Genomic DNA, 27,871 nt, shown 5'->3' with positions numbered 1-27,871 from the left:
ATAATAAAGAATAAACAACAAACCAAAATGAATGAAGACCAGGTGTAAAGAGACACCAAAGTCCAGAAACCGTGGAGGTAACTGCGACCAAAGCTCACCTAAAGCTGACCGTGTGTAGAACAACCCAGGATGGCGCTACCCCAATGCGCGTTTCGGCGTGCCTTCGTCAGGGGGTCCTGATGGTTCAGTATATGTTCCGCATACTGCATACTGCATACTGAACTCAAAAAACGGCCAGTATACTGAACGCAAAATACTGTCGTGTGCATGAGCCCTTAGTGTCTCCATATTCTGAGTGCCATAGCTTTTTTATTTTTTGTGATGTAAGGTGACAAAAAATTGCTTTTTTCACACCGTGTTCATCTGAGGGATTAGGTCATGTGATATTTTAATAGACCGGTTGTTACGGACACGGAGATACCTAATATGTGTACTTTTGTTATTTTTTTTCACTTTTAATACAATAAAAACATTTTTGAAACAAAAAAAAAATCATGTTTTAGTGTCTCCATATTCTGAGAGCCATAGTTTTTTTATTTTTTGCCCGATTGTTTTATGTAGGGGCTCATTTTTTGCGGGATGAGGTGACGGTTTAATTGGTACTATTTTGGGGAGCATATGCCTTTTTGATCGCATGGTGTTCCACTTTTTGTGATGTAAGGTGACAAGAAAAATGGTTGTTTTAACACAGATTTTATTTTTTCTATGGTGTTCAGGTGAGGGGGTGGATCATGTGATTTTTTTTTTTTAGAGCCGATTGTTACGGACGTGGCAATACCCAATGTGTCTGGTTTTCTTCTTTTTTTTTTTTTTTCTTTTTCTTTTGGGAAATTGTATTATTATTTTTTTTACTTGAAACAATTATTTTTATTATGAAAAACATAATTGAAAATTTTATTTTTTTACTTTTTTTTTAAATCTCACAGGCTTCCGTAGGAGGCAAGCCCCGATACCTATGGAAGGCATCAGACTTGCCTTCTCTGCCATCGGGTCCCCGCCACTGCAGTGCGGGGACCCGATGGAGATGCAGAGGGCACCCGTCAGTGGCGTGCCTAGGGTGTTTGGCACCCGATGCAGGTCCTTTCTTTGGCACCCCCCCAATCCTTTGATAGCAGCGTTTACACTAACGAGCAAAAGAGTAACGATGTTTTGAACTTTTTGACTTTTAGGATCTATATTTCACCATCCACTACTCCCCTTCATTTTATAGACAAACATCTTGGCTATCTCATACATAAATTGGACTTGCAACTATTTAGCATATCATTAGTCTTGCAGATTCTTGTCAAGTAACTGCATTGTTACTGTTTTGCTCCTAAAATTCTACATTTTAGTTTTTATTATTTTGTTAGTATTTTGTAAATCCACCTTTGAATTTCAACACTACCTTAATCCTTCTGGGCATGCTCTCAATCAGATTCAAGCATGTCTTGACCAAAATCTGTTCCCATGTCTCTTCTACACGTTCCCAGTGTTGGTGCATACTGGTCGACTCACTTGGGTACGAATACAGCTTTTTTTTCAACTTTAACCACAAGTAATCAATTGGGTTAAGGTCGCGACTGTGGGGGCCAATCCAGAACCTCTCCTTCATTGTCCTTGAACCATCTCCATGTATGCTTCGGGTCGTTGTCCTGCTGAAACACTATGTTGTCGTTTTCATACCGATAGTACTTGAAAGCAGTGGCGTGCCTAGTATGTTTGGCACGCAGGGCGGGTCCTTTCACTGCCCCCCCCCCCCAATATTTTAAAAAAATTGTACCCCCCTCACAGTAGTATTGCCCTCATTGTACAACCTTCACAGTAGTTTTGTACAGATGTGTGCCGCCTCACAGTAGTTATGCCCACATTGTGCCCCCCTCACAGTAGTTATGCCCTCTCTGTGCCCCCCTCACAGTAGTTATGCCCTCTCTGTGCCCCTTTCACAGTTGTAATGCCCTCTTTGTGCGCCCTTCACAGTAATAATCCCCATTGTGCCCCCTTCACAGTAATAATCCCCATTGTGCCCCCTTTATAGTAATAATCCCCATTGTGTCCCCTTCATAATAATAATCCCTATTGTGCCCCCTTTATAGTAATAATGCCCACTGTGCACCCTTCATAGTAATATTGCCTATTGTTCCCCCGTCACAGTAATAATGCCCATTGGGCCCCCTTAATAGTAGTAATGCCCACTGTGCTAGTAATTCTCTCTGTGCCCCCTCCATAGTAGAAATACCCATTGTTCCCCCTTCATAGTAATTATGCCCACTGTGCCCCCTTCACAGTAATAATGCTCTCTGTGCCCCCTTCATTGTAGTAATGCCCTCTGGCTCTGTGCCCCCTCCATAGTAGAAATGCTCATTGTGCCCCCTTCACATAAATAATGTCCTCTGTGCCACCTCCAGAGTAATAAAGTCCTCTATGCCCCCTCCATAGTAATAAAGTCCTCTGTGCCCCCTCTGTATTAAAAAACAAAACAAAAAAAAAAACACAGTAACTACTCACCTTGTCCCGCTCTTGAAGCTCACAGTCCTCTCTTCCCTGCAGGCACAGATCACTCTGCAGCACTGTGTGGGTAGAGATTATGCAGATTTCCTGGCTGCAGGCTCCGCCCATACAGGCCGGCAGCGCGATCTGTGCCCGCAGGCTGAATGGTGGAGCAGGGAGAGGTCTCCCTGCTTCACCATTCAGAGCGCCGCCGGCCTGAAGGAGGGGAGGAGCGCAGGGAGCTGAGCGGTGAGTGACAGGACCCAGCTCCCTGCACTCCAGCAATGAGCGCTTTCATCTGTATTGATGGAAGCTCTCATTGCTTCTGGCACCCCCCTGAGAGCCGACACCTGGGGAGGACCGCCCCCTACGCCCCCCCCCCCCTTAGTACGCCACTGGTACCTGTACCCTTCTTTGACCGTAGGATACAAGACGTTAATACGCCGGCATCTGTGTCTTTACCGATGTTCGCGTATGCAGCAGGGACCCGACTGTCAGTGACTGCCAGATCCGTGCTGCTGTTCGGGCGGGTGCAGCTCCTGCACCCCGCCTAATCAGCCCGCGGTACATGTACGTCCCTGGTCCTTAAGTCACGTCCAGCTGTGACGTATAAGTACGGCAAGGGTCGTTAAGGGATTAATTCCTTGTCGCTGTACATCTAAGAGGGGTTAGACATAATATAAAACAACACAAGTACAGGGAGCATGAACTTAGTAACAGCTTGGTACAGAGGGGGAGAAGGCCCTGCTGCAATAACTTATAATCTCTTTCCTCATCTGCTCCATTTGGGCCAGACCACCGTGATGATTTCTCTCAGGCATGTGTCTTCTCTACAGAGTTTCCTACACAGACATCTTAGGTTCTTCATTTTTCTATCATCCTCCTCCTCTGGGTGCCCCTATGCCCATTCTACCCTCAATATTCTGCCCGCCGTGCTCCCCATGGCCCCAAATACTGTACTGCAGAAATAATAGTGCTATACAGATAGCCCCCCCCCATAATAATAGCAAACCCAAAAGCTCCACCAGTAGTCATAATTCTCTCCCAGACTACCCTCATTAGTAACAGTGCCACTAACAGTGACAATGCTCCCCTAGCGTCCCTACATTAGTAGTAATACTGTCCATGGTGTGCCCAATAATAATTCTAAGTCTCCTATAGTACCCACAATAGTAATAATGCCCCCATAGTAGAAATTATTTTCCCCAAAGTGCCCCTAGTAGTTATTATGCACTATCATACCTGCAGTAGTTATAATGGTCCGTATAGTGACCCCAGCAGTTATCATGCTCGCCTATAGTGGCCCAGTAGTTATAATGCCCCTACCACGTAGTGCTTCTAATAGTTATTAAAGGGGTTGTCTCACTTCAGCAAATGGCATTTATCATGCAGACAAAGTTGTGATTGTCCATATTGCTTCCTTTGCTGGCTTGATTTTTTTTTTTTCATTGCATTATACACTGCTCAGATCCTGGGGTTACGACCACCCTACAGTCCAGCAGTAGTGGCCATGCTTTTGCAATATAGGAAAAGGCACCAGCAATGACATGGTGTATAATGTATTAGCATGCAGGAATATGCTAATACATTATACTTCCCAATAATAATTCCATAGATTTATATATTAGCATAAATGGTACATACTAAAACGACATTCTAATGGATCCTAGGTAAAATACACTTGGTAGTCCATCAATAAAAACTTGGTAGTCCATCAATAAAAACTTCGCCTCCAAGAAATATCAAAAAGATTTTAAAAGCTCTGAGTATCCACAAAATAGAGTGCAGTTAAGGTTTTAACATTTGGACTCCAGTTTCAGGTCTCGATTAATGATAGCTATACAAAGAGCAGCGTCCCGCTCTTTAGGCTGAGACAGCGGCGTCCCACTTTTTAGGCTGAGACAGCGGTGTCCCGCTGTAATTTTCTAAAAGCGATCGCTAAATTATCGTAGACAGTTCGATCTTATAGTAGACAGTTCGATCTGAACTCTATTTTGTGGATACTCAGAGCTTTTAAAATCTTTTTGATATTTCTTGGAGGCGAAGTTTTTATTGATGGACTACCAAGTGTATTTTACCTAGGATCCATTAGAATGTCGTTTGAGTATGTACCATTTATGCTAATATATAAATATATGGAATTATTATTGGGAAATATTCAAACACTACTGTGAATAACGTATTTTAGATATTAAATAAAAATTCCTCATGTACCAATATCCACTGCTCCCATTGCTTTAGAGAGTGCCCCTCTGTTTTTTATTCAATACTACAACCCCTTTCAGATTTGGTGATCTGCGAGTGGGTGCACCTTACGTTGTTCCCCGACCACTCTAGTGCGACATATCCTTTTTATATTCTAATACATTATACGTTTTAAATAAATACAGCAAGTAGGAATCCATTGATGGGATTAAAAATGTATTAACTGTAATTAAAAGTACACTGCTCAAAAAAATAAAGGGAACACTTAAACAACACTATGTAACTCCAAGTCAATCACACTTCTGTGAAATCAAACTGTCCACTTAGGAAGCAACACTGAGTGACAATCAATTTCACATGCTGTTGTGCAAATGGGATAGACAACAGGTAGAAATTATAGGCAATTAGCAAGACACCCCCAATAAAGGAGTGGTTCTGCAGGTGGTGACCACAGACCACTTCTCCGTTCCTATGCTTCCTGGCTGATGTTTTGGTCACTTTTGAATGCTGGCGGTGCTCTAGTGGTAGCATGAGACGGAGTCTACAACCCACACAAGTGGCTCAGGTAGTGCAGCTTATCCAGGATGGCACATCAATGCGAGCTGTGGCAAGAAGGTTTGCTGTGTCTGTCAGCGTAGTGTCCAGAGCATGGAGGCGCTACCAGGAGACAGGCCAGTACATCAGGAGATGTGGAGGAGGCCGTAGGAGGGCAACAACCCAGCAGCAGGACTGCTACCTCCGCCTTTGTGCAAGGAGGAACAGGAGGAGCACTGCCAGAGCCCTGCAAAATGACCTCCAGCAGGCCACAAATGTGCATGTGTCTGCTCAAACGGTCAGAAACAGACTCCATGAGGGTGATATGAGGGCCCGACGTCCACAGGTGGGGGTTGTGCTTACAGCCCAACACCGTGCAGGACGTTTGGCATTTGCCAGAGAACACCAAGAGTGGCAAATTCGCCACTGGCGCCCTGTGCTCTTCACAGATGAAAGCAGGTTTATACTGAGCTCATGTGACAGACGTGACAGAGTCTGGAGACGCCGTGGAGAACGTTCTGCTGCCTGCAACATCCTCCAGCATGACCGGTTTGGCATTGGGTCAGTAATGGTGTGGGGTGGCATTTCTTTGGAGGGCCGCGCAGCCCTCCATGAGCTTGCCAGAGGTAGCCTGACTGCCATTAGGTACCGAGATGAGATCCTTAGACCACTTGTGAGACCATATGCTGGTGCGGTTGGCCCTGGGTTCCTCCTAATGCAAGACAATGCTAGACATCATGTGGCTGGAGTGTGTCAGCAGTTCCTGCAAGACGAAGGCATTGATGCTATGGACTTGCCCGCCCGTTCCCCAGACCTGAATCCAATTGAGCACATTTGGGACATCATGTCTCGCTCTATCCACCAACGTCACGTTGCACCACAGACTGTCCAGGAGTTGGCAGATGCTTTAGTCCAGGTCTGGGAGGAGATCCCTCAGGAGACCGTCCGCCACCTCATTAGGAGCATGCACAGGCGTTGTAGGGAGGTCATACAGGCACGTGGAGGCCACACACTACTGAGCCTCATTTTGACTTGTTTTAAGGACATTACATCAAAGTTGGATCAGCCTGTAGTGTGTTTTTCCACTTTAATTTTGAGTGTGACTCCAAATCCAGACCTCCATGGGTTAAAAAATTTGATTTCCATTTTTTTATTTTTGTGTGATTTTGTTGTCAGCACATTCAACTATGTAAAGAACAAAGTATTTCAGAAGAATATTTAATTAATTCAGATCTAGGATGTGTTATTTTTGTGTTCCCTTTATTTTTTTGAGCAGTGTACAGGGAGTGCAGAATTATTAGGCAAGTTGTATTTTTGAGGATTAATTTTATTATTGAACAACAACCATGTTCTCAATGAACCCAAAAAACTCATTAATATCAAAGCTGAATATTTTTGGAAGTAGTTTTTAGTTTGTTTTTAGTTTTAGCTATTTTAGGGGGATATCTGTGTGTGCAGGTGACTATTACTGTGCATAATTATTAGGCAACTTAACAAAAAACAAATATATACCTATTTCAATTATTTATTTTTACCAGTGAAACCAATATAACATCTCAACATTCACAAATATACATTTCTGAACAATGTAAAACAAAACAAAAACAAATCAGTGACCAATATAGCCACCTTTCTTTGCAAGGACACTCAAAAGCCTGCCATCCATGGATTCTGTCAGTGTTTTGATCTGTTCACCATCAACATTGCGTGCAGCAGCAACCACAGCCTCCCAGACACTGTTTAGAGAGGTGTACTGTTTTCCCTCCTTGTAAATCTCACATTTGATGATGGACCACAGGTTCTCAATGGGGTTCAGATCAGGTGAACAAGGAGGCCATGTCATTAGATTTTCTTCTTTTATACCCTTTCTTGCCAGCCACGCTGTGGAGTACTTGGACGCGTGTGATGGAGCATTGTCCTGCATGAAAATCATGTTTTTCTTGAAGGATGCAGACTTCTTCCTGTACCACTGCTTGAAGAAGGTGTCTTCCAGAAACTGGCAGTAGGACTGGGAGTTGAGCTTGACTCCATCCTCAACCCGAAAAGGCCCCACAAGCTCATCTTTGATGATACCAGCCCAAACCAGTACTCCACCTCCACCTTGCTGGCGTCTGAGTCGGACTGGAGCTCTCTGCCCTTTACCAATCCAGCCACGGGCCCATCCATCTGGCCCATCAAGACTCACTCTCATTTCATCAGTCCATAAAACCTTAGAAAAATCAGTCTTGAGATATTTCTTGGCCCAGTCTTGACGTTTCAGCTTGTGTGTCTTGTTCAGTGGTGGTCGTCTTTCAGCCTTTCTTACCTTGGCCATGTCTCTGAGTATTGCACACCTTGTGCTTTTGGGCACTCCAGTGATGTTGCAGCTCTGAAATATGGCCAAACTGGTGGCAAGTGGCATCTTGGCAGCTGCACGCTTGACTTTTCTCAGTTCATGGGCAGTTATTTTGCGCCTTGGTTTTTCCACACGCTTCTTGCAACCCTGTTGACTATTTTGAATGAAACGCTTGATTGTTCGATGATCACGCTTCAGAAGCTTTGCAATTTTAAGAGTGCTGCATCCCTCTGCAAGATATCTCACTATTTTTGACTTTTCTGAGCCTGTCAAGTCCTTCTTTTGACCCATTTTGCCAAAGGAAAGGAAGTTGCCTAATAATTATGCACACTTGATATAGGGTGTTGATGTCATTAGACCACACCCCTTCTCATTACAGAGATGCACATCACCTAATATGCTTAATTGGTAGTAGGCTTTCGAGCCTATACAGCTTGGAGTAAGACAACATGCATAAAGAGGATGATGTGGTCAAAATACTCATTTGCCTAATAATTCTGTACAGGGTGTATATAAAAGTCCAAACTACATTTTACTGTGCATTCTTGACATAAAAGAAAAAAATACCTACACTTATTAGGTACCCACAAGACTGTAATAAATGAATGAATGAATTTAGATAATTATTTATTGTAAAATGTGAACAGTATAAAAGTAAACAAAATGTCAAAAAAAAATCTCTTTATATATTCATCAAGCATGCTTGCGTGTCGGGGAGGTTGAGAGGGATAGCTGCCGCCAAATTTGGTTGGCCTTTTTCTAACATGTATGGTCAGCCTTACACATACAGTATCTATGCCCATATCAAAAGATTGTTTGGATTGGCATTATTACTGTTGTATAAATGTATCCTGTTTTCACCATGATCTCAATTTTGCTTCCATACTAGGAAGAACATCCTCCCAGAATACAATGTAACCTGCAAGTATAACAAAGTGATAGCTCCTCGATGCCCCATATTCAGACTTGGTGATATTGTAAAAGAAGCTGGGGAGACATTTTCTCAAGTTGCAGTTCTGGTATATTCTATTGATGTTAATAACTTGCCTTTAAAGGGAACCTGTCACCATACAAATGCAGTGAAATATGCAGGGAACATGCTATAGAGCAGGAGTAGCTGAGCAGGTTGATACACTGCTCAAAAAAATAAAGGGAACACTTAAACAACACAATGTAACTCCAAGTCAATCACACTTCTGTGAAATCAAACTGTCCACTTAGGAAGCGACACTGAGTGACAATCAATTTCACATGCTGTTGTGCAAATGGGATAGACAACAGGTGGAAATTATAGGCAATTAGCAAGACACCCCCAATAAAGGAGTGGTTCTGCAGGTGGTGACCTGACCACTTCTCAGTTCCTATGCTTCCTGGCTGATGTTTTGGTCACTTTTGAATGCTGGCGGTGCTTTCACTCTAGTGGTAGCAAGAGACAGAGTCTACAACCCACACAAGTGGCTCAGGTAGTGCAGCTTATCCAGGATGGCACATCAATGCGAGCTGTGGCAAGAAGGTTTGCTGTGTCTGTCAGCGTAGTGTCCAGAGCATGGAGGCGCTACCAGGAGACAGGCCAGTACATCAGGAGACGTGGAGGAGGCCGTAGGAGGGCAACAACCCAGCAGCAGGACCGCTACCTCCGCCTTTGTGCAAGGAGGAGCACTGCCAGAGCCCTGCAAAATGACCTCCAGCAGGCCACAAATGTGCATGTGTCTGCTCAAACGGTCAGAAACATACTCCATGAGGGTGATATGAGGGCCCGACGTCCACAGGTGGGGGTTGTGCTTACAGCCCAACACTGTGCAGGACGTTTGGCATTTGCCAGAAAACACCAAGATTGGCAAATTCGCCACTGGCGCCCTGTGCTCTTCACAGATGAAAGCAGGTTCACACTGAGCACATGTGACAGACGTGACAGAGTCTGGAGACGCCGTGGAGAACGTTCTGCTGCCTGCAACATCCTCCAGCATGACCGGTTTGGCATTGGGTCAGTAATGGTGTGGGGTGGCATTTCTTTGGAGGGCCGCACAGCCCTCCATGTGCTCGCCAGAGGTAGCCTGACTGCCATTAGGTACCGAGATGAGATCCTCAGACCCCTTGTGAGACCATATGCTGGTGCGGTTGGCCCTGGGTTCCTCCTAATGCAAGACAATGCTAGACCTCATGTGGCTGGAGTGTGTCAGCAGTTCCTGCAAGACGAAGGCATTGATGCTATGGACTGGCCCGCCCGTTCCCCAGACCTGAATCCAATTGAGCACATCTGGGACATCACGTCTCGCTCTATCCACCAACGTCACGTTGCACCACAGACTGTCCAGGAGTTGGCAGATGCTTTAGTCCTCTCTCTGGGAGGAGATCCCTCAGGAGACCGTCCGCCACCTCATCAGGAGCATGCACAGGTGTTGTAGGGAGGTCATACAGGCACGTGGAGGCCACACACACTACTGAGCCTCATTTTGACTTGTTTTAAGGACATTACATCAAAGTTGGATCAGCCTGTAGTGTGTTTTTCCACTTAAATTTTGAGGGTGACTCCAAATCCAGACCTCCATGGGTTAAAAAATTTGATTTCCATATATTTTTTTGTGTGATTTTGTTGTCAGCACATTCAACTATGTAAAGAACAAAGTATTTCAGAAGAATATTTAATTAATTCAGATCTAGGATGTGTTATTTTTGTGTTCCCTTTATTTTTTTGAGCAGTGTATATAGTTTTGTGGGAAAAGATTCAGTACAACTTGCATTTGATATATTTAAACCTCTGCTGTTCCTATCCTTAGGAGTCATGTAGGAGGTTCATCTCAGTGATTGAATGCTGACTTTGCATGATTTAGCATAAAGAGGTAGCTGTCAATCAGTAAATAGCAACACCCATATGATTCCGAAGGTACAGAAAGAGCAGAGGTTTAAATGCATAAATGACAAGTTGTACTGAATCTTTTCCCATAAAACTATATATTATCCTACTCAGCTCAGCTTGTGAATTTCACAAGAAAAACAATGGTGTGCTTGGTTTTAACGTAACTTTATTCTTTCATGAGTTATTTACAAGTTTCTGACCACTTATAAAATGTTTTCAATGTGCTGCCCATTGTGTTGGATTGTCAATGCAACCCTCTTCTCCCACTCTTCACACACTGATAGCAACACCGCAGGAGAAATGCTAGCACAGGCTTCCAGTATCCGTAGTTTCAGGTGCTGCACATCTCGTATCATCTGAAGGCAATCGTCTATGCTGTGAAGATACGAGATGTGCAGCACCTGAAACTACGGATACTAGCATTTATCCTGCGGTGTTTCTATCAGTGTGTGAAGAGTGGGAGAAGAGGGTTGCATTGACAATCCAACACAATGGGCAGCACATTGAACACATTTTATAAGTGGTCAGGAACTTGTAAATAACTCATGAAAGAATAAAGTTATGTTAAAACCAAGCACACCATTGTTTTTCTTGTGAAATTCCCAATAGGTTTGATGTGTCACATGACCCTCTTCCTATTGAAAAAACAAAAGTTGGATTCAAAATGGCCGACTTCAAAATGGCCACCATGGTCACCACCCATCTTGAAAAGTTTCCCCCCTCACATATACTAATGTGCCACAAACAGGAAGTTAATATCACCAACCATTCCCATTTTATTAAGGTGTATCCATATAAATGGCCCACCCTGTATATTGCATCTAAGAACAATTGTATCCAGACATACAGCACCCAACAGAGCCTGTATGGTGCACACTTCTGTCATGTTGGTCGTGTGCACATAACACACAGAGGAAGATTTAGTAAACTGTTGTAAAGTAGAACTGACTTAGTTGCCCATAGCAATCAATATGATTCCACCTTTCATTTTACAGCTTCTTTGGAAAATGAAAGGTGGAATCTGATTGGTTGCTATGGGCAACTAAGCCAGTTCTACTTTACACCAGTTTGATAAATGACCCCACTGTCTTTGTGTTCGGGAGAATAAATATGTTGCTCACAATGAACATATTTTTTAAAATATGACAAAGTTTTGTAACTGCAATTAGGCCCCGATTTATCAAGAATTGTATGTGCTATACTGGTCTTGATAGGCCCTGTACTGTCAGAGGCCTCACCATAAATTAAATGCATCCTTTGGCAGTTTGTGCTCCTGACTAAAACCTACTCCAGCTTGTTCCCGATGTAGATCTCAGTCATTATTTATGCCAGTTTCTGGTGTAGGGGGGATGATAGATCTCCCCTAAATGTCCTCTATTATGTGTACTCATGTCTTTATACTGTATGTATAAAGTTGCTTTATCTATATGATTTTTTTTCCCTAGGGTGGCATAATGGGCATTGAAATCAACTGGAATTGTGATCTAGACCCTTGGGCTTTCAGTTGCCACCCAGAATATAGCTTCCGACGTTTGGATGATAAGGCTGTTGATGAGAGTTTGTTTCCTGGCTTAAGTTTCAGGTAATAGGACATCATGCTGACAAAAATGAATTTTTTTACTGCTATCTATAAATGCCTTGTTTACAAAGTGCATGTATTTGTGTAGTTTTTGAGTGGATCCGAAAAAGAGAAGTATTTTGAGATATTTTTGCCACTACAATATTTTACTTAGTTGAGATGGATTTTTTTTTATCCCTTGTGGGGTTTATGTAGCATTATTCTCCCCTATTTACTGGGGTGTAAAATAATGAAACCTTCTGTCATTCGTAGCAAAGCTAGATCAAAATGATATTAATATGCCATCAGGGTCTGATTGTTAGGGGTCTGACCACTGTGATCCCTCTCTATAACTAGAGCCTAATGGCATCATCACTAGGTCACCCCATTATTATCAATAGTATGTAGCTACCTATAAAAAAAATGTACGGTAAGCAACAAGCATAGGTGCCAGGAGGCAAGGTGGCCCAATGCTTTCATAGTGCTGCTGACACTTTATTCCAAAGATTGGCGGGGGGCTGGTCAGACTCTTGGCAATTGGATATTGGTATCATTGGTTCCTACTAGAGATGAGCGAACATGTCGAGGTTCGGTTCAGGTTTGCTGAATTAAAAAAAAACATTCAGTTTGGACTTGAATCGGTTCGGGCCAAACCAGATTGTCTCCAAACGTCTATATACTGATATATAACACCCTCTAGTCTCCTAGGACTCAGAATTCTTAGGAAAACATGTTATCTCTTTTTGTTCATTTTTATGAATGTTTTCTTTTTCTCTCCCCCATCCCTAAGATCTTGAACGCAATAACAGCAATAGTAAATCATTTCTGAGTGACAATGACATACATAGCTATGGGTAAATGCATGTTTGATGGCGTTAACAAACCTTGTGTTTAATTCCTTCAGTACCGAGCCACTGTTCACCTTAAATCCCAGGCCGATTTTTGTCACTTTAGTGGTAATAACTCTGGAATAGTTAGCCATTCTGAGACTGTTTTCTCGTGATACATTGTACTTCATGGGTTGAGTCAATATGTCATACCCCATAAAATAGTTATTACTTTACATTTCCCATATCTCTACTTTATGTTTGCATCACTTTGTAAATGTCATTTTTTTTTAGGATGTTAGAAGTATTTGAATTTTTGAAGCAATTCTTAACATTTTTAAGAAAATTTCCAAAACCCACTTTTTTAGGGACCAGTTCAATTTTGAAATCAATTTGTGGGGGCTTACATAGTAGAAACCACCCATAAACCTGCTGATCCTCTTGTGTAGGTGCTTGTTTTTTGCAGAAGGAGTAGACGTTTTTACTGGTACTATTTTTGGGTACAATATAACAAAATAATAGCAAAGACAGGTGCACTCTGCAGTCTTACTAAACCCTCAAACTGGATTTTAAAATTGAGAGATTAGCCAACATTTCCTACGGTGTAGGACATGTCTGAGCCCGAGCACCGCGCCAAGGTTTCTCAAGTAGCTCAGGGACCTAACACTCACCTACCTGAGCCGTATGGGCTATACCAGGAGCCAGTGGGCAAATTACAGGAGCATGAGGCCGACTCACAAACAACTCACCAGTTACCTCCAGCATGTAACCATGCTTGCAATGGGAGGAGGGAGGAGTCTGCGAGTCCCACTCAAGGCTGGCTGATATGGCCCAGGCCTCACAGGTACACCTAAATGTAGCCTGTAGATGAAAAGCAGGCACATTTAAATTGGAGTTTATACACCTCCAGGAATCTCTATATATTTTTGGGTACATATGATTTTTTGATTGTTTAATATTACATGTTTTTGGGGCAAGGTGACCAAAAATGGCTGTTTTGGCAGAGTTATTATACCGTACTTTTTTATGTCATTCACCTGAGGGTGTAGACCATGTGAAATGTTAATAGAGCAGGTCGTTACAGACACAGCAATAACTAATATGTCCACTTTTTAAATTTATTTCGGTTTTACACAATAAAAGCATTTCCAGAAAGCCATATTTTTAATTTTTCTCCCGATTGTCTTGTGTAGGACGCTCATTTTTTGCGGGAAGAGTTGACGTTTTTATTAGTACCATTTTTGGGTACATCTGTTTTTTTGATCGTTCAACATTACACTTTTTAGAGCCAGGTGACCAAAAAATGTCTGTTTTGGCACAGTTTTTTTTTTTTTTTTTTACGGCATTCACCTCAGGGGGTAGAACATGTGATATTTTTATAGAGCAGGTCGTGACACATGGGTCGGTACCTAATATGTCTTGGTTTTTTTTGTTCTATGTTTTACACTTTACTATGGGAAAGGGGCTTTTCCCTTAAAGGCTATGTACATCTTTGGGGGCAATTTTTTATATTTTTTTATTATTGCATTGTACTGTACTTATTGTGAGCTAAAAATAAATTTTTTAAATTGGTCTTTATTAAAAATATGGAATCCTTTTTTGTGTACATAACTGAGATGCTGTAGTAGCAGAATGTGGATTTTTTGTCTTTTCCGTCTTTTGGGGAGCTTATGGGGCTTCCTTATCTCTACTCTCTTACATTATAAACACTCATTAAAGCTCAAACATAATGTGGCTTAAATAAGTGTTTATGACCTCTTAGTAGTTTAGAAATAAGGTTTATTAGATGACCCGTACAATGTGAAAGTGAAAGTACCAGTGTCACATTTAGAAAAACAGTTAACTCTTTGTGATAGAATGGCTCAGTAATTTTATTAAAGGTAAATTGAAAATATGATTTTTAGCCAAAAATTAGTAAAATGCAAAAAAATTGCCTCTAAAGATGTACATAGCCTTTAAGTTCTGCTGGGACCTAAGTCACGTCTCGCAGCACCATACATGTATGGCGCTGGGATCCAAAGGATTGAAAACACTCTCACGTGTTATGCTTTTTCATATTCCAAAGCTTCCAAAAATTGTCCCGTATTAGGGCCAGATGTTGTTTAAGCACACATGGTGTTATGGGATAACAAAAAACAAAAAAAACTGTGGTTTGCTGGGGCACTAAGCATCTAAAAATACCTTATACCTTGATGGGGTCAGAATGCCTGCCCATGCGACATGCACAAGTGTTGGTTATCAGAAGAAAAAGTGGCTAGTTGTGAACGAGCCTAGAAAAATTCCACCTTTTAATTGGGAGCTGCAGCAGCACAGTGTGGATGTGGAAAGGGTAGGGTATTAGGGCTGTTTCACACGAGCGGATGCCGTGCGTGTCATCCGCAGCGTGAATGACAGCCAAGCCCCGCACTAGACAGCAGAGACACTGAGTATTAGCATGATTGATAATGCTCCGTGCCTCTCTGTTATCTTTTTACTACAAAATCACGGTGACATCTTGATCTCACTGTGATTTTATAGTAAAAAGATCACAGAGAGGCAAGGAGCATTATCAATCATGTTAATGCTCTGTGTCTCTGCAGTCCAGAGCGCGGCTTGGTTGTCATTCACGCTGCAGATGATACGCACAGCATCCGCTCGTGTGAAACAGCCCTTAGAGGCATGTTTCTGCAATAGTAGCAGCAGCAGAAGCAGCATAGCATGGAACTTACAAGGCAGTAGATCGGCTGTCTATGGTGGTAGTAGTAATAGTGGTAGTAATAGTAGTAGTAGTGATAGTAGTAATAGTGACAGTATGTAAATCAATATATACATGAAGCTGTGTTGTGCATAAGGTTCTTTTTGCTTCTCTTTTTGGAATTTCTTCATTATTTTTTGGGCATATAGAAGTCTTTTCTTATGATGCCCAGATAAACAGAAGGATATATGTACGGAACGGCTAGGATTCTGCTTGCTAGTCCATATATACATTTTTTAATTACACACATAAGCAATTTTTATCTGGATTTTTACTATAACAGTCAAATAAATACATTTTTCTCATTGTTTATCCATATAAAAAATACATTTTGTGATGTATGGGGTTAAAATTAGGACCTGGGAGTTTTCCGTCTGCTACCACTAGTAATGATTTGAAATCACCCCCGCACCTGCTGACCCACTCCCAGGGGAGTGGCCAGAGGAGGAGGTGGGAGGTTTCTCCTTTTCATTTTTTTCTTACATAAGTGGTAACTCTAGAACACTCCTCAGTCATGAGTAAGAACGTTGTTGTTTGAAACACGTAGACTGAAAAATTCCACCTTTTAATTGGGAGCTGCAGCAGCACAGTGTGGATGTGGAAAGGGTAGGGTATTAGGGCTGTTTCACACGAGCGGATGCCGTGCGTGTCATCCGCAGCGTGAATGACAGCCAAGCCCCGCACTAGACAGCAGAGACACTGAGTATTAACATGATTGGGGCATCACTGGTTATTAATCATTCTGTACCGCTCTGCTAGAGATGTCGCGAACATAAAATTTTCCGTTCGCGAACGGCGAACGCGAATTTTCGAAAATGTTCGTGAACGGGCAAACCAGGCGAACCGCAATAGACTTCAATAGGCAGGCGAATTTTAAAACCCACAGGGACTCTTTCTGGCCACAATAGTAATGGAAAAGTTGTTTCAAGGGGACTAACACCTGGACTGTGGCATGCCGGAGGGGGAAAACTCCCATGGAAAATTACGTAGTTGACGCAGAGTCGGGTTTTAATCCATAAAGGGCATAAATCACCTAACATTCCTAAATTGTTTGGAATAACGTGCTTTAAAACATCAGGTATGATGTTGTATCGATCAGGTAGTGTAAGGGTTATGCCCGCTTCACAGTGACAGACCAAACTAGGACAGACCAAACTCCCCGTTTAACGCACCGCATACAGTCCATTTGCACAACCGCAAACTCCCCATTTGCACAAGGTTGGATACCAAGCTAGCCATGTCCCGTTCCTTGTCCTCACTGATGTCGTTGAAGGTCTCTTCCTCCACCCAGCCACGTACAACACCAAGGGTCCCTGAAAGGTGACAACAAGCCCCCTGGGATGCCTGCTGTGGTTGGTCTTTCACCTCCTCAAAGCCACCTTCCTCCTCTGACTCCTCTTCTTCAGACTCCTCTCTCTGCATTGCCGCAGGTCCAGCAATCGACGACGACAAGGCTGCTTCTGGTGGTGATGGTGACCACAACTCTTCCTCTTCATGCTCATCTACGGCCTGATCCAGCACTCTTCGCAGGGCACGCTCCAGAAAAAATGCATATGGGATGAGGTCGATGATGTTGCCTTGGGTTTGACTGACCAGGTTTGTCACCTACGCAAAAGGATGCATGAGCCTACAGCCATTGTGCATGAGCGTTCAGTAACGCGGCCAAAAAATACCCAGCTCCGCAGAGGCTGTCCTCTTTTTTTTTTTTATTAAAAAAAATCTGTTCTTAACAGTTTAATCTCTGTTTTGTCCCCTATCAGGGGCCGGTGTATGGAATAGATTTTAGGAACAGGGAGATGGAAAAAGATGCTTGGTCGGTCCTCTTACTTCCAATTTGGGGCACTGCGCGTGTGCCGTGTAATGTACTGTGCAATGCCAATATGAGTGGTGGGTTTAAGTAGTACTATTCCTATCAGTTTAATCCCTGTTACGTCCCCTATCAGGGGATGTGTATGGAATAGATTTTAGGAACCGGGAGATAGAAAAAGATGCTTGGTTGGTCCTCTTACTTCCAATTTGGGGCACTGCGCGTATGTCTTGCAATGTACTGTGCCACCAGATATGAGTGGTGTGTTAAGTAGTACTATTCCTATCAGTTTAATCCCTGTTACGTCCCCTATCAGGGGACGTGTATGGAATAGATTTTAGACAACCGCAAAGAGTTGTCAATAGTCGACACACTCATGACATTAATTTTATTCCTCTATGCGTCAATCTTGGTGTAGTGATGACTGTGCTCATGCGCACGTTTGGGAGATTGCAGGCGATGGGGTTTTTTCAAAGTCTATGGTCGTGCTGAGGTAGTTCAGTGACAGTTAAGTGACAAAGAAAACAATGATTCTGCAGTGTGGGCCCATTGTTGGCCTAGTAGGCTTTAATGATCACAAAGAAAATTAATGTTTTTTCTATGCAAAATTATCCAGCCGATCGCTTTTGGTCTGTTCACAATGAAGCAACAACCTTATCATCTGGGGTGTGTCAACATTGCCATTGCCAACACACTCATAGAGGTGGTCGCTTCATTGTGATACGCAAGCCCCTTCACCACAACAAGGTAACGATCACGAAGGGGAATTGACACATGTATGTGCCTTTTTTTTTTGTTTTGTTTTTGCAGCCACAGTGCAGCACCAGAGGCCAGAAAAATTAGGCATGTACACATGCCTGACAAATTAGGTAATGTTGCAGCCGCTGTAGCAGCGGCCAGAAAAATTTATGTTTTACAGGCAGAAAGTGCACTAAAACATTTTGGCTTGAACCCTAGTTGGTGGCGGAGAAGTCACGCAAGTCATCCGGCATGCAGAGATAAAATGCAGCAGCATGTGGACCATTTTTAGCCCAAGGCAGCTCATCTCATCACCAGGCCTTTATTAGTCGCCCACTGTCAGTCCCTTCGGGATCCATGCCTCATTCATCTTAATAAAGGTGAGGTAATCTAGACTTTTTTGACCTAGGCGACTTCTCTTCTCAGTGACAATACCTCCTGCTGCACTGAAGGTCCTTTCTGACAGGACACTTGAAGCGGGGCAGGCCAGAAGTTCTATCGCAAATTGGGATAGCTCAGGCCACAGGTCAAGCCTGCACACCCAGGAGTCAAGGCGTTCATCGCTCCTCAGAGTGTCGATATCTGCAGTTAAGGCGAGGTAGTCTGCTACCTGTCGGTCAAGTCGTTCTCTGAGGGTGGACCCCGAAGGACTGTGGCGATGCGTAGGACTTAAAAAGCTCTGCATGTCCTCCATCAACAACGCGTCTGTAAAGCATCCTGTCCTTGCCGGCGTGGTCGTGGTAGGAGGAGGTTTACTTTCACCTCTTCCCCTGTTAGATTCCCGTTGTGCTGTGACATCACCCTTATACGCTGTGTAAAGCATACTTTTTAATTTATTTTGAAACTGCTGCATCCTTTCCGACTCGCGGCAATTCGGTAACATTTCAGGCACTTTCTGCTTATACCGGGGGTCTAGTAGCGTGGCCACCCAGTACAGGTCGTTCTCCTTCAGCCTTTTTATACGAGGGTCCCTCAACAGGCACGACAGCATAAGAGACCCCATTTGCACAAGGTTGGATGCCGAGCTACTCATGTCCCGTTCCTCGTCCTCAGTGATCTCACTGAAAGTCTGTTCTTCCCCCCAGCCACGTACAACACCACGGGTACCAGATAGGTGACAACAAGCACCCTGGGATGCCTGCTGTGGTTGGTCTTCCTCCTCCTCCTCAAAGCCACATTCCTCCTCTGACTCCTCTTCCTCACACTCCTCTTCCAGCGTTGCCGCAGGTCCAGCAATCGATGCTGATAAGGCTGTTTCTGGTGGTGATGGTGACCACAAATCTTCCTCTTCACGCTCATCTACGGCGTGATCCAGCACTCTTCGCAGGGCACGCTCCAGGAAGAAAACAAATGGGATAATGTCGCTGATGGTGCCTTCGGTGCGACTGACTAGGTTTGTCACCTCCTCAAAAGGATGCATGAGCCTACAGGCATTGTGCATGAGCATCCAGTAACGTGGCAAAAAAATTCCCAGAGGCTGTCCTAGCACCCCGGTCATACAAATACTCGTTGACGGCTTTTTCTTGTTGGAGCAGGCGGTCGAACATTAGGAGTGTTGAATTCCAATGTGTCGGGCTGTCGCAAATCAAGCGCCTCACTGGCATGTTGTTTCGCCGCTGGATATCTGAAAAGTGCGCCATGGCCGTGTAGGAACGCATGAAATGGCCACACACCTTCCTGGCCTGCTTGAGGATGTCCTGTAAGCCTGGGTACTTATGCACAAAGCGTTGTACAATCAGATTCAACACATGTGCCATGCACGGCACATGTGTCAATTTGCCCAAATTCAATGCCGCCAACAAATTGCTTCCGTTGTCACACACCACTTTGCCGATCTCCAGTTGCTGCGGAGTCAGCCACTGATCCACCTGTGCGTTCAGGGCGGACAGGAGTGCTGGTCCAGTGTGACTCTCTGCTTTCAGGCAAGTCAACCCCAAGATGGCGTGACACTGTCGTATCCGGGATGTTGGATAGCTCCTGGGGAGCTGGGGGGGTGCAGTTGATGTGGAGCAAGACGCAGCAGCAGAAGAGGACTCAGCCGAGGAGGTTATGGAAGAGGATGGAGTAGTTGGAGTAGAGGAGGTGGCAGCGGGCCTGCCTGCAAGTCGTGGTGGTGTCACCAGCATCTATGCAGAGCCACGCATTACATGCTTGGCAGCAGTCAGCAGGTTTACCCAATGCGCAGTGTAGGTGATATACCTGCCCTGACTGTGCTTTGCAGACCAGGTATCAGTGGTCAGATGGACCCTTGCCCCAACACTGTGTGCCAGACATGCCATGACTTCCTTTTGCACAATCGAGTACAGGTTGGGGATTGATTTTTGTGCAAATAAATTTCGGCCGGGTACCTTCCACTGCGGTGTCCCAATAGCTACAAATTTTTGGAAGGCCTCAGACTCCACCAGCTTGTATGGTAAAAGCTGGCGGGCTAAGAGTTCCGACAAGCCAGCTGTCAGACGCCGGGCAAGGGGGTGACTTTGTGACATTGGCTTCTTACGCTCAAACATGTCCTTGACAGACACCTGACTGTGGGCAGATGAGCAGGAACTGCTCAAGGCAAGAGACGGAGTGGCGGATGGTTGAGAGGGGGGCAAGGAGGACAGCAGTGGTTGACGTGGCTGAAGATGCTGGAGGATGGCGGCTTTGAGTTTGTGTGCTGCTTGTACTCATGTCTTGATCCTATAGGCGTTTGTGATTTGAGATCATGTGCCTTCACAAAGCAGTTGTACCTAGGTGGGTGTTGTACTTCCCACGACTCAGTTTCTTTTGGCACAGGTTGCAAATGGCATCGCTGGTGTCAGAGGCAGACACACAAAAAAAATGCCACACTGCTGATCTATGCAATGATGTCATTCTGGTGGTGGCAACAGCATGCGTTGATTGGCGTGCTGTCTGGCTGACCCCGGGTGCCGATGCATGCTGTCAGACTGTGCCACTAGCTCCTTGCGACGACCTCCCCCTGCTTCCAAGTCGTCTCCTCCTCCTCTCTGTCTCCCCATTTGAACTTTCCCCCTGTTCTTCTTCTCTTCGAGCGGGCACCCACGTGACATCCACGGACACATCGTCATCATCAACCGCTTCACTTGTATCTGACAACTCAGCAAAGGAAGCAGTAGCGGATACATCATCATCATCACACTGTATGTCCATGTGTGTAATGCTGCCTGACTGAGACATATCCCTGTTATCTACATCCTCTGGCAATAATGGTTGCGCATCACTCATTTCTTCCAACTAATGTGTAAATAACTCCTCTGACAGATCAAGTGAAGCAGCTGTGGTGCTAGTGTTGGTGGTGGCGGCAGGCGGTCGAATGTTAACTTGAGAGGTGCCCGAAGCTGAGCTGGAGGAGGATGGTGCGTCAAGGTTCCGAGCGGAAGCTGTAGAAGATTGGGTGTCCTGTGTTAGCCAGTCAACTATGTCCTCAGAACTTTGAGTTCAGGGTACGTAGCCTCTGAACACTGGGCATTATTCTAGGGCCAAAGGGAATCACAGAACCACGACCACGACGGCCTCTGCGGGGTGGCCTGCCTCTGCCTGTCATTTTTTTTAGATTAGTTTAGTTGTACAATGTGTGCAAGCTACTGTGACACCAGATATGAGTGGCACTGTGCACTGGCAGAAGTTGGCAGAGTAGACGCTGTAGGCCTGACACACACGCTTGCAGACAACTAACTGCTATTCAATCTATTACAGTCAAAAAAAAAAATTTTTTTTTTTAATGTAATCTACTGTGACACAAGATATGAGTTGCGCTGGTGACACTATGCACTTGCAGGGCCTGAAACACACACGCGTGCAAGCAACTGACAGCTATTCTATTACAGTCAAAATTGTTGTTTTTTTAAAAATGTAATCTACTGTGACACCAGATATGAGTTGCGCTGGTGACACTGTGCACTTGCAGGGCCTGTAAAAAAAACGCGTGCATGCAACTGACTGCTATTATTTTACAGTCAAAATTATATATTTTTTTTTATGTAATCTACTGTGACACCAGATATGAGTTGCACTGGTGACACTGTGCACTTGCAGGGCATGAAACACACACGCGTGCAGGCAACTGACTGCTATTATATTACAGTCAAAAAAGTTTTTTTTTTTTTAAAGGCAAGCTACTGTGACACCAGATATGAGTGGTGGCACTGGGCAAGTGGGCACAGTATACGCTGTAAGCCTGACACACACGCTGGCAGGCAACTGCAATTAGATTACACAGGAAAAAAAAAAAAAAAAGACTGATGTACTAACCCTAAAAAGGGCTTTTTGGGGTGCTGTCCTTACAGCAGAGATCAGATGAGTCTTTTAGGACTGTAGTGGACACTGAATACACTAGCCTAGCTATCGACTTCCCTATTAAATCAGCAGAAGCTACACTGTCCCTCCTCTCACTAAGACTGCAGCTTCCGAATGAATCTGAAATGGATGCTGTCCAGGAGGTGGGAGGGTCTGGGAGGGAGGGTATGATGCTGATTGGCTGGAATGTGTCTGCTGACTGTGAGGTACAGGGTCAAAGTTTACTCAATGATGACGAATAGGGGGCGGACCGAACATCGCATATGTTCTCCCCCCGCAGCGAACAAGCTATGTTCGCCGGCGAATAGTTTGGGACATCTCTACTCTCTGCCTGATAGATCGCATGACCAAATAAAGGAACCTACGATTTCATCAATTTTGAGTGCCGGATTTCCTTCCTTTTAACCCACTGTTCTAGTCTGCCTGCCCAGAAATCCATGGGGTGAGGAAACATAGTATGCACTGGAGACAGGCCAGAGCGTAGAAGGTCTCAGCTTGCTGATTTGCCTCAACCTGGTGCGGCATGTGAAAAAAAAACTGCGCCATCATGTTGAGGAGATTATACTGGCTGCTGCTGCTGCAACTGTGGCTTCTGCTTCTTTAGGAGGTGGGAGGTGGATAACTCTGTGGGAGGTGAAGAGGGACTTCCCTTTCAGACACTCTGGTGGCAGGCCAAAAGCTGCGGCAAGCTGCGTACACAGTGCTTCCTGGTAATAACTAATTTGGCCTCCCTTTCAGTGGGAGGAAAATAAAATATTCTCCCATTTTGCTTTGATAGTGAAGGTCTAAAAGCATGGCTATCCAGTAATCATCAGACTACATGCCGATGATACACCTTTCACTGCATAAGCAAGTGAGCATACAGATCACCATTCTGGCCAGCATTCCCAAGGAGCCAGTTCTTTTTGGCTTTACTCCCCACTGAGACAATTGGGTGTCATGGCCAGTGCCATCATCATCATCATCCTATCCATGGAGGAGAAGGTGGAGGAGATGGGAAAATTGCCAGAGTGGAAGCAAACCCAACACATAGTTCTTGGGTCATCAAAAGGAACTGGCCTTGTTGCCAGGGTGCTGCCTCACCACTGCTGCAAAAAACATTTACCCAGTGGACAGTGAAAGACCTGTACTGTCCCTGCCTGTGACAGGTCATCCAGGTGTCCAACGTGTAGTGAACCTTGCTGCACAGTGAGAATCGCATGGAGTGGCCCACGTTCTCTGCCACTTGAGAGAACAAGGCAGGGATGTCTTATTGTGCGAAATAATGCTGGCTAGGTATCTTCCAGTGAGGCTGAGAGCATGCCATCAGCTCCCAAGAGGAATCAGACACTAAATGTTACGGCAGCGACTGCACCACCAGCAGCTGGGCCAAGTGGGAATTACTCTTGCGCACAAGCAGGTTGCTGGGCTTGTATAGTTGTTTCCTGTCCATGCATTCTGTTATCGAGGGCTGACAATGGAGAGGAGGAGGCAGAGTCTGAGTAGGAGAGGTAGAAAGCAAGCACGACACTGTACTACCCGTGGATGCAGACTTACTGTCACAAGGGAGATCAAGAGAAGGAGGAAACTCTTGTTGCAGTAGCTGGTTTCTACCTTTGTTTGCCACGGTATGCAGCTTCATGTGAATATAGAGCTGTGGTGCCTATGTTTGTGTTTGGCTGCCCAGGGCTTATTTTATTCTTGCAGATCTTGCACAGGGCAGCAGAGCTGTCTTCTGGCAGCGTGGAGAAAAACTGGCAGATGGGCGATACTCTTGCAGAGCTAGAGGTTGCCGAGTTTGTCTTTGCACTAGCACAGCGACATCACAAGATCCCAAATCAGATATGCCCCTGGCAGTTTTTTGGGAGTTACCTCGCCTCTACTCTTTATTGCTGCTGCTGCTGCCACCACTCTCCTCCTCTGATGTTGCATCTGTCTTAGCACCCCAATCTGGCTCCCAGGTCCTGTCCAACACACAATCAACATCCTTACCCACCCAATGAGTCCTTACCCATCCTGCCACTTTTATCAGACTGTGAGATATTATAGTGGGCTCCTTGGCCCTCCTCCTCTGCTCTACATTTTCCCGACTGCCACTGTCACTGCCCCCACTACCAATGCCATGATTATCACAGCCACCTCCTTCTCACAGCAGTCTAAATGCTGACTGCTCTCACACAAGTGGTGAACAGCAAAACTTTCTTGACTATCTGCTGTAGGGCATAGTGGGGTTTTCTTGCCACTTCTTAGTAAAAAGAACGGTGCCCCAGAGGGGCAGAGAAAATGGAGAAGATTACAGTGAAAGCCTTCCCTCGGGCTGCAAGGAGGAGGAACAGGAGTAATGCTGTGACCCCTGGATCTAAGGCACTGTGTCAGACACCTCCACGTCATCCTGCTGTAGCTGAGAGGAGGAGTGAGCCATCCAATCCACAATCTCATCTTCTTTCTCCTTAATGATCATGTTGCACCTTTCTGAAGCCTACTACTACTACTTCTGGCCAGATAGCTGGTGCTGCTACTACCCACAATCTGGCTATGGGAGAACAAGGCCTGGCCCTGGGTAGAGATGAGCGAATTTCTCAAAAATTCGATTCGGTCGGGTGCGCGGAATTTCCGAAAAGATTTGATTTGATCCGAATTCATCTGTGGCGAATTGCTTTAAAAAACTGCTATTTCCTGGCTGCAGAGAGCCTGTATAGTGGTGTAGAACACTGTGCCTTGCAGCAAAACGCATAGTGAGTCTGCTGTGGTGGTGAAACAATACTGTGAGTCAGTAAGACATGCAGATGACAGGCGTCGCTCTTAGAATCACAGCACACTTCACTTCTTTGGGCAGTTATGGGCCAAAACTGACCAAATAACTCAAGTGTGAACTCAACCTTACAGGTTGATGTTAGCGTCAGGTATAAAGAACCGTGCAGAGACCCGAGATCCCACGATAGCGTGAAAGAGCGCACTCCTTTAACATCGACGTCAGCTGATTCCACATAGATGTCTACAGAACCTGTTCTATTAAACGCTTATACAAGTAGAGCCCCCCTGAAAGAGTGGAGAGGGTTGGCAGCAGCATCAGGAGACCACAGAGTGGCAAGGTGACATAGTGTGGAGGTGGAAGCAACATGAGGAGACCACAGAGTGGCAAGGTGACATAGTGTGGAGGTGGCAGCAGCATCAGGAGACCACAGAGTGACCCGGTGACAGAGTGGGGAGGTGGGTTCCACTAACAGTACCTGCTGACGATGGTGGGTGTAAGAAGGAGCACTTGGCATTAGATGTGTGGTATCAGGCGGGTGGCAGCATCAGAATAATAGCTGAGGCAGGTAGCCAGAAGAAACCAATCTTTTTTGTCATAGTTTGGGTGAGGCAGCATGGATGATCTAATCTGATGCATCAGGTATTGGTGGGTAGAAATCCTGGCTAATCCATTCCTGATTCATCTTGACAAAGGTCAGTCTCTCCACATTTTGGGTGGACAGGCGAGTGATCCTTGGGGTAACTATGGCCCCCATGCCTCACTAAACACCTGCTCACACTACTGGCCAGGCAGGACAGCTTTTCCAGGGCAAACCCGGCCAGTTGCGGCCACAAATCCAGTTTGGCTGCCTAGTAGTCCAATGGATCTTCAATGATGGTTCCCACCACCTGCTGGTTCAGGTTCTGCTCTATGTCTAGCTGCTGGTGAGTAGTTTCTTCACTATGCGGGTAAAGAAAGCTGCTCATTAGCGACTCTAGCCTCAGGGTGCTGCTGATGGAGCTGCTACTGCTCCTGCCACCCCCCCCCCCTCCAGCAGCAATGGCAGTGGAAGGTGGGCGCAGAGGCCAACTGACTACTATAGTAGTTTAGTTTGTCCTCCCTCTCAGCTGGTGTAAAAAAAGGCCCCTATTTTAGACCAGTAGCGAGGGTCTAACATGATGGAGAGCCAGTAGTCATCCCTCTCCCGAATGGTGACAATTCGGCTGTCACTACGTAAGCAAGTGAGCATGCCTCCATCTCCATTGCATACTGCCACGGTGTGCCTGGGTTATCTGCCTCATCTTTCTCATTTCCCTCTTACTCCTCCGGCTGCTCCTGCTCCTTCTCACCTGTGTAGAAAAACTACTCATTTCGCTACACATTGGAATACAAACAATGTCCCCCTCCTCCAGTTCAGCCCCCACAGGGCTCATGTGGCCGGGAGATGTAGGCGCCACGTCTCCAGTCACCTGACCAGACAGATTTACCAGCATCTTTTCCAGGATATGAATCAGTGGAATGACGTTATTCATCCCGTAGTCCTGGTGACTGACAAATAAAGCTGCACCTCAAAGGGCCCGAGCAAACTGCCTAGGTCAGCCCAAGAAGTGGTCCCCGCTGTTGCTGCCTTCTCCGAGATCTCAAATGTCAGTGGTGGTGAATAAAGTTTGGCTTGCGGTTCGCCCGGCGGTCGTTTCGCTGCGAACTTTGCTTGTTCGCAATTCACCGAACATGTGAACATATGGAGATGTCCGCCAGCGCCATATTCTTTTACATTGTGAAGAACTTTGACCCATGACACATCCATCAGGTGGTACAGGACAGCCAATTTAGACGTTACAGCACATGGACATACTCCCTACCTTATAAATAAACCTGATCTGGCTGCCATTTTACATTCAGTCTTTTGCCAGTGTAGGGAGAAGTTGCTGTGTGAAGCAGGGACAGACTTAGGGACACCAAACGCTAGCTAATAGGGCCATAAAAGTCCTTTTAAGGACTAGTATAGGTGTGCTATCGATAGGTGTGATATAGAGGGGTGTGATATACTTATAATATACTTTCTAACATAGAAAGTATATTATAGTGCATTTGTATTGTGCAGCAGTTGTGTGCGGTTCTGCTGCGATACTGCAGCTACGCAGAGTGCCAAATGCTATTGGAACAAAATATTTCTACTAGTGTGATATACCAGTTGCCAGTGTGATACATATTTTTTGTTGGAATTTTTTGTAATTGATTCCTCTCTAGTATGTCACTGTCCATGTTGTGGGACTATTTGTACACTTCTACTAAGTATTTGGTGGCTGCAAATATGAGCTGAAGGTTTTTCAGGTTCACCTGCCATTAAAGTGAATGGAGCCCTCCACGAACTTTCGGTTCGCGAACATTTGATCGCGTTCGCGAACCGTCCTGGGCGATGTTCGTCCATCACTAGTGTTGAAGGTGATGATGATGACGTGTCGATGGACTTCACGTGGGTGCCCACAAGAGAGGAAGAGGAGGGGAGTTCAGAGGGAGAGACAGAGCAGCAGAGAGGGAGGAGAAGGAGGAGAAGCAGGCAGAGCTCGCAGGGCACAGAAGGCAAAAAGCAGACTGCAAATGTATCTGGAGCGAGCCATCCACCATGCATGGTCACTTCTGGCGCTCCCAGGATGCTGGCACATGGCTCCGCAGTGTGGGCATTTTTTAACGTATCAGCTGCTGACAATAGTGTTGCCATCTGCAGCCTGTGCTGTCTACACATAAGTTGCGGTAAGCCCAACACTCACTAGGGACGACTGACTTAAGAAGGCACC

At 45.1% G+C, this 27,871-nt stretch overlaps 1 protein-coding gene and 1 pseudogene across 2 annotated transcripts in view; both read left to right on the top strand.

Annotated features, from left to right (window-relative positions):
* P2RX7 (purinergic receptor P2X 7) overlaps positions 1-27,871 on the top strand; it is a 319,484-nt gene that overhangs the window by 161,800 nt on the left and 129,813 nt on the right. For both annotated transcript variants that reach the window (XM_040416069.1, XM_040416068.1), the window contains 2 exons: positions 8,433-8,562; positions 11,846-11,982. In XM_040416069.1, the coding sequence (XP_040272003.1) occupies positions 8,433-8,562; positions 11,846-11,982 (267 nt within the window). The remainder of the gene's footprint in view (positions 1-8,432; positions 8,563-11,845; positions 11,983-27,871) is intronic.
* LOC120992992 lies at positions 17,213-17,390 on the top strand (annotated as a pseudogene).

The sequence above is a fragment of the Bufo bufo genome, chromosome 2 (genome assembly GCF_905171765.1).
Source record: "Bufo bufo chromosome 2, aBufBuf1.1, whole genome shotgun sequence".
In the NCBI taxonomy this organism is placed as follows: domain Eukaryota; kingdom Metazoa; phylum Chordata; class Amphibia; order Anura; family Bufonidae; genus Bufo; species Bufo bufo.
This window is presented reverse-complemented; position numbering and strand designations above follow the sequence as displayed.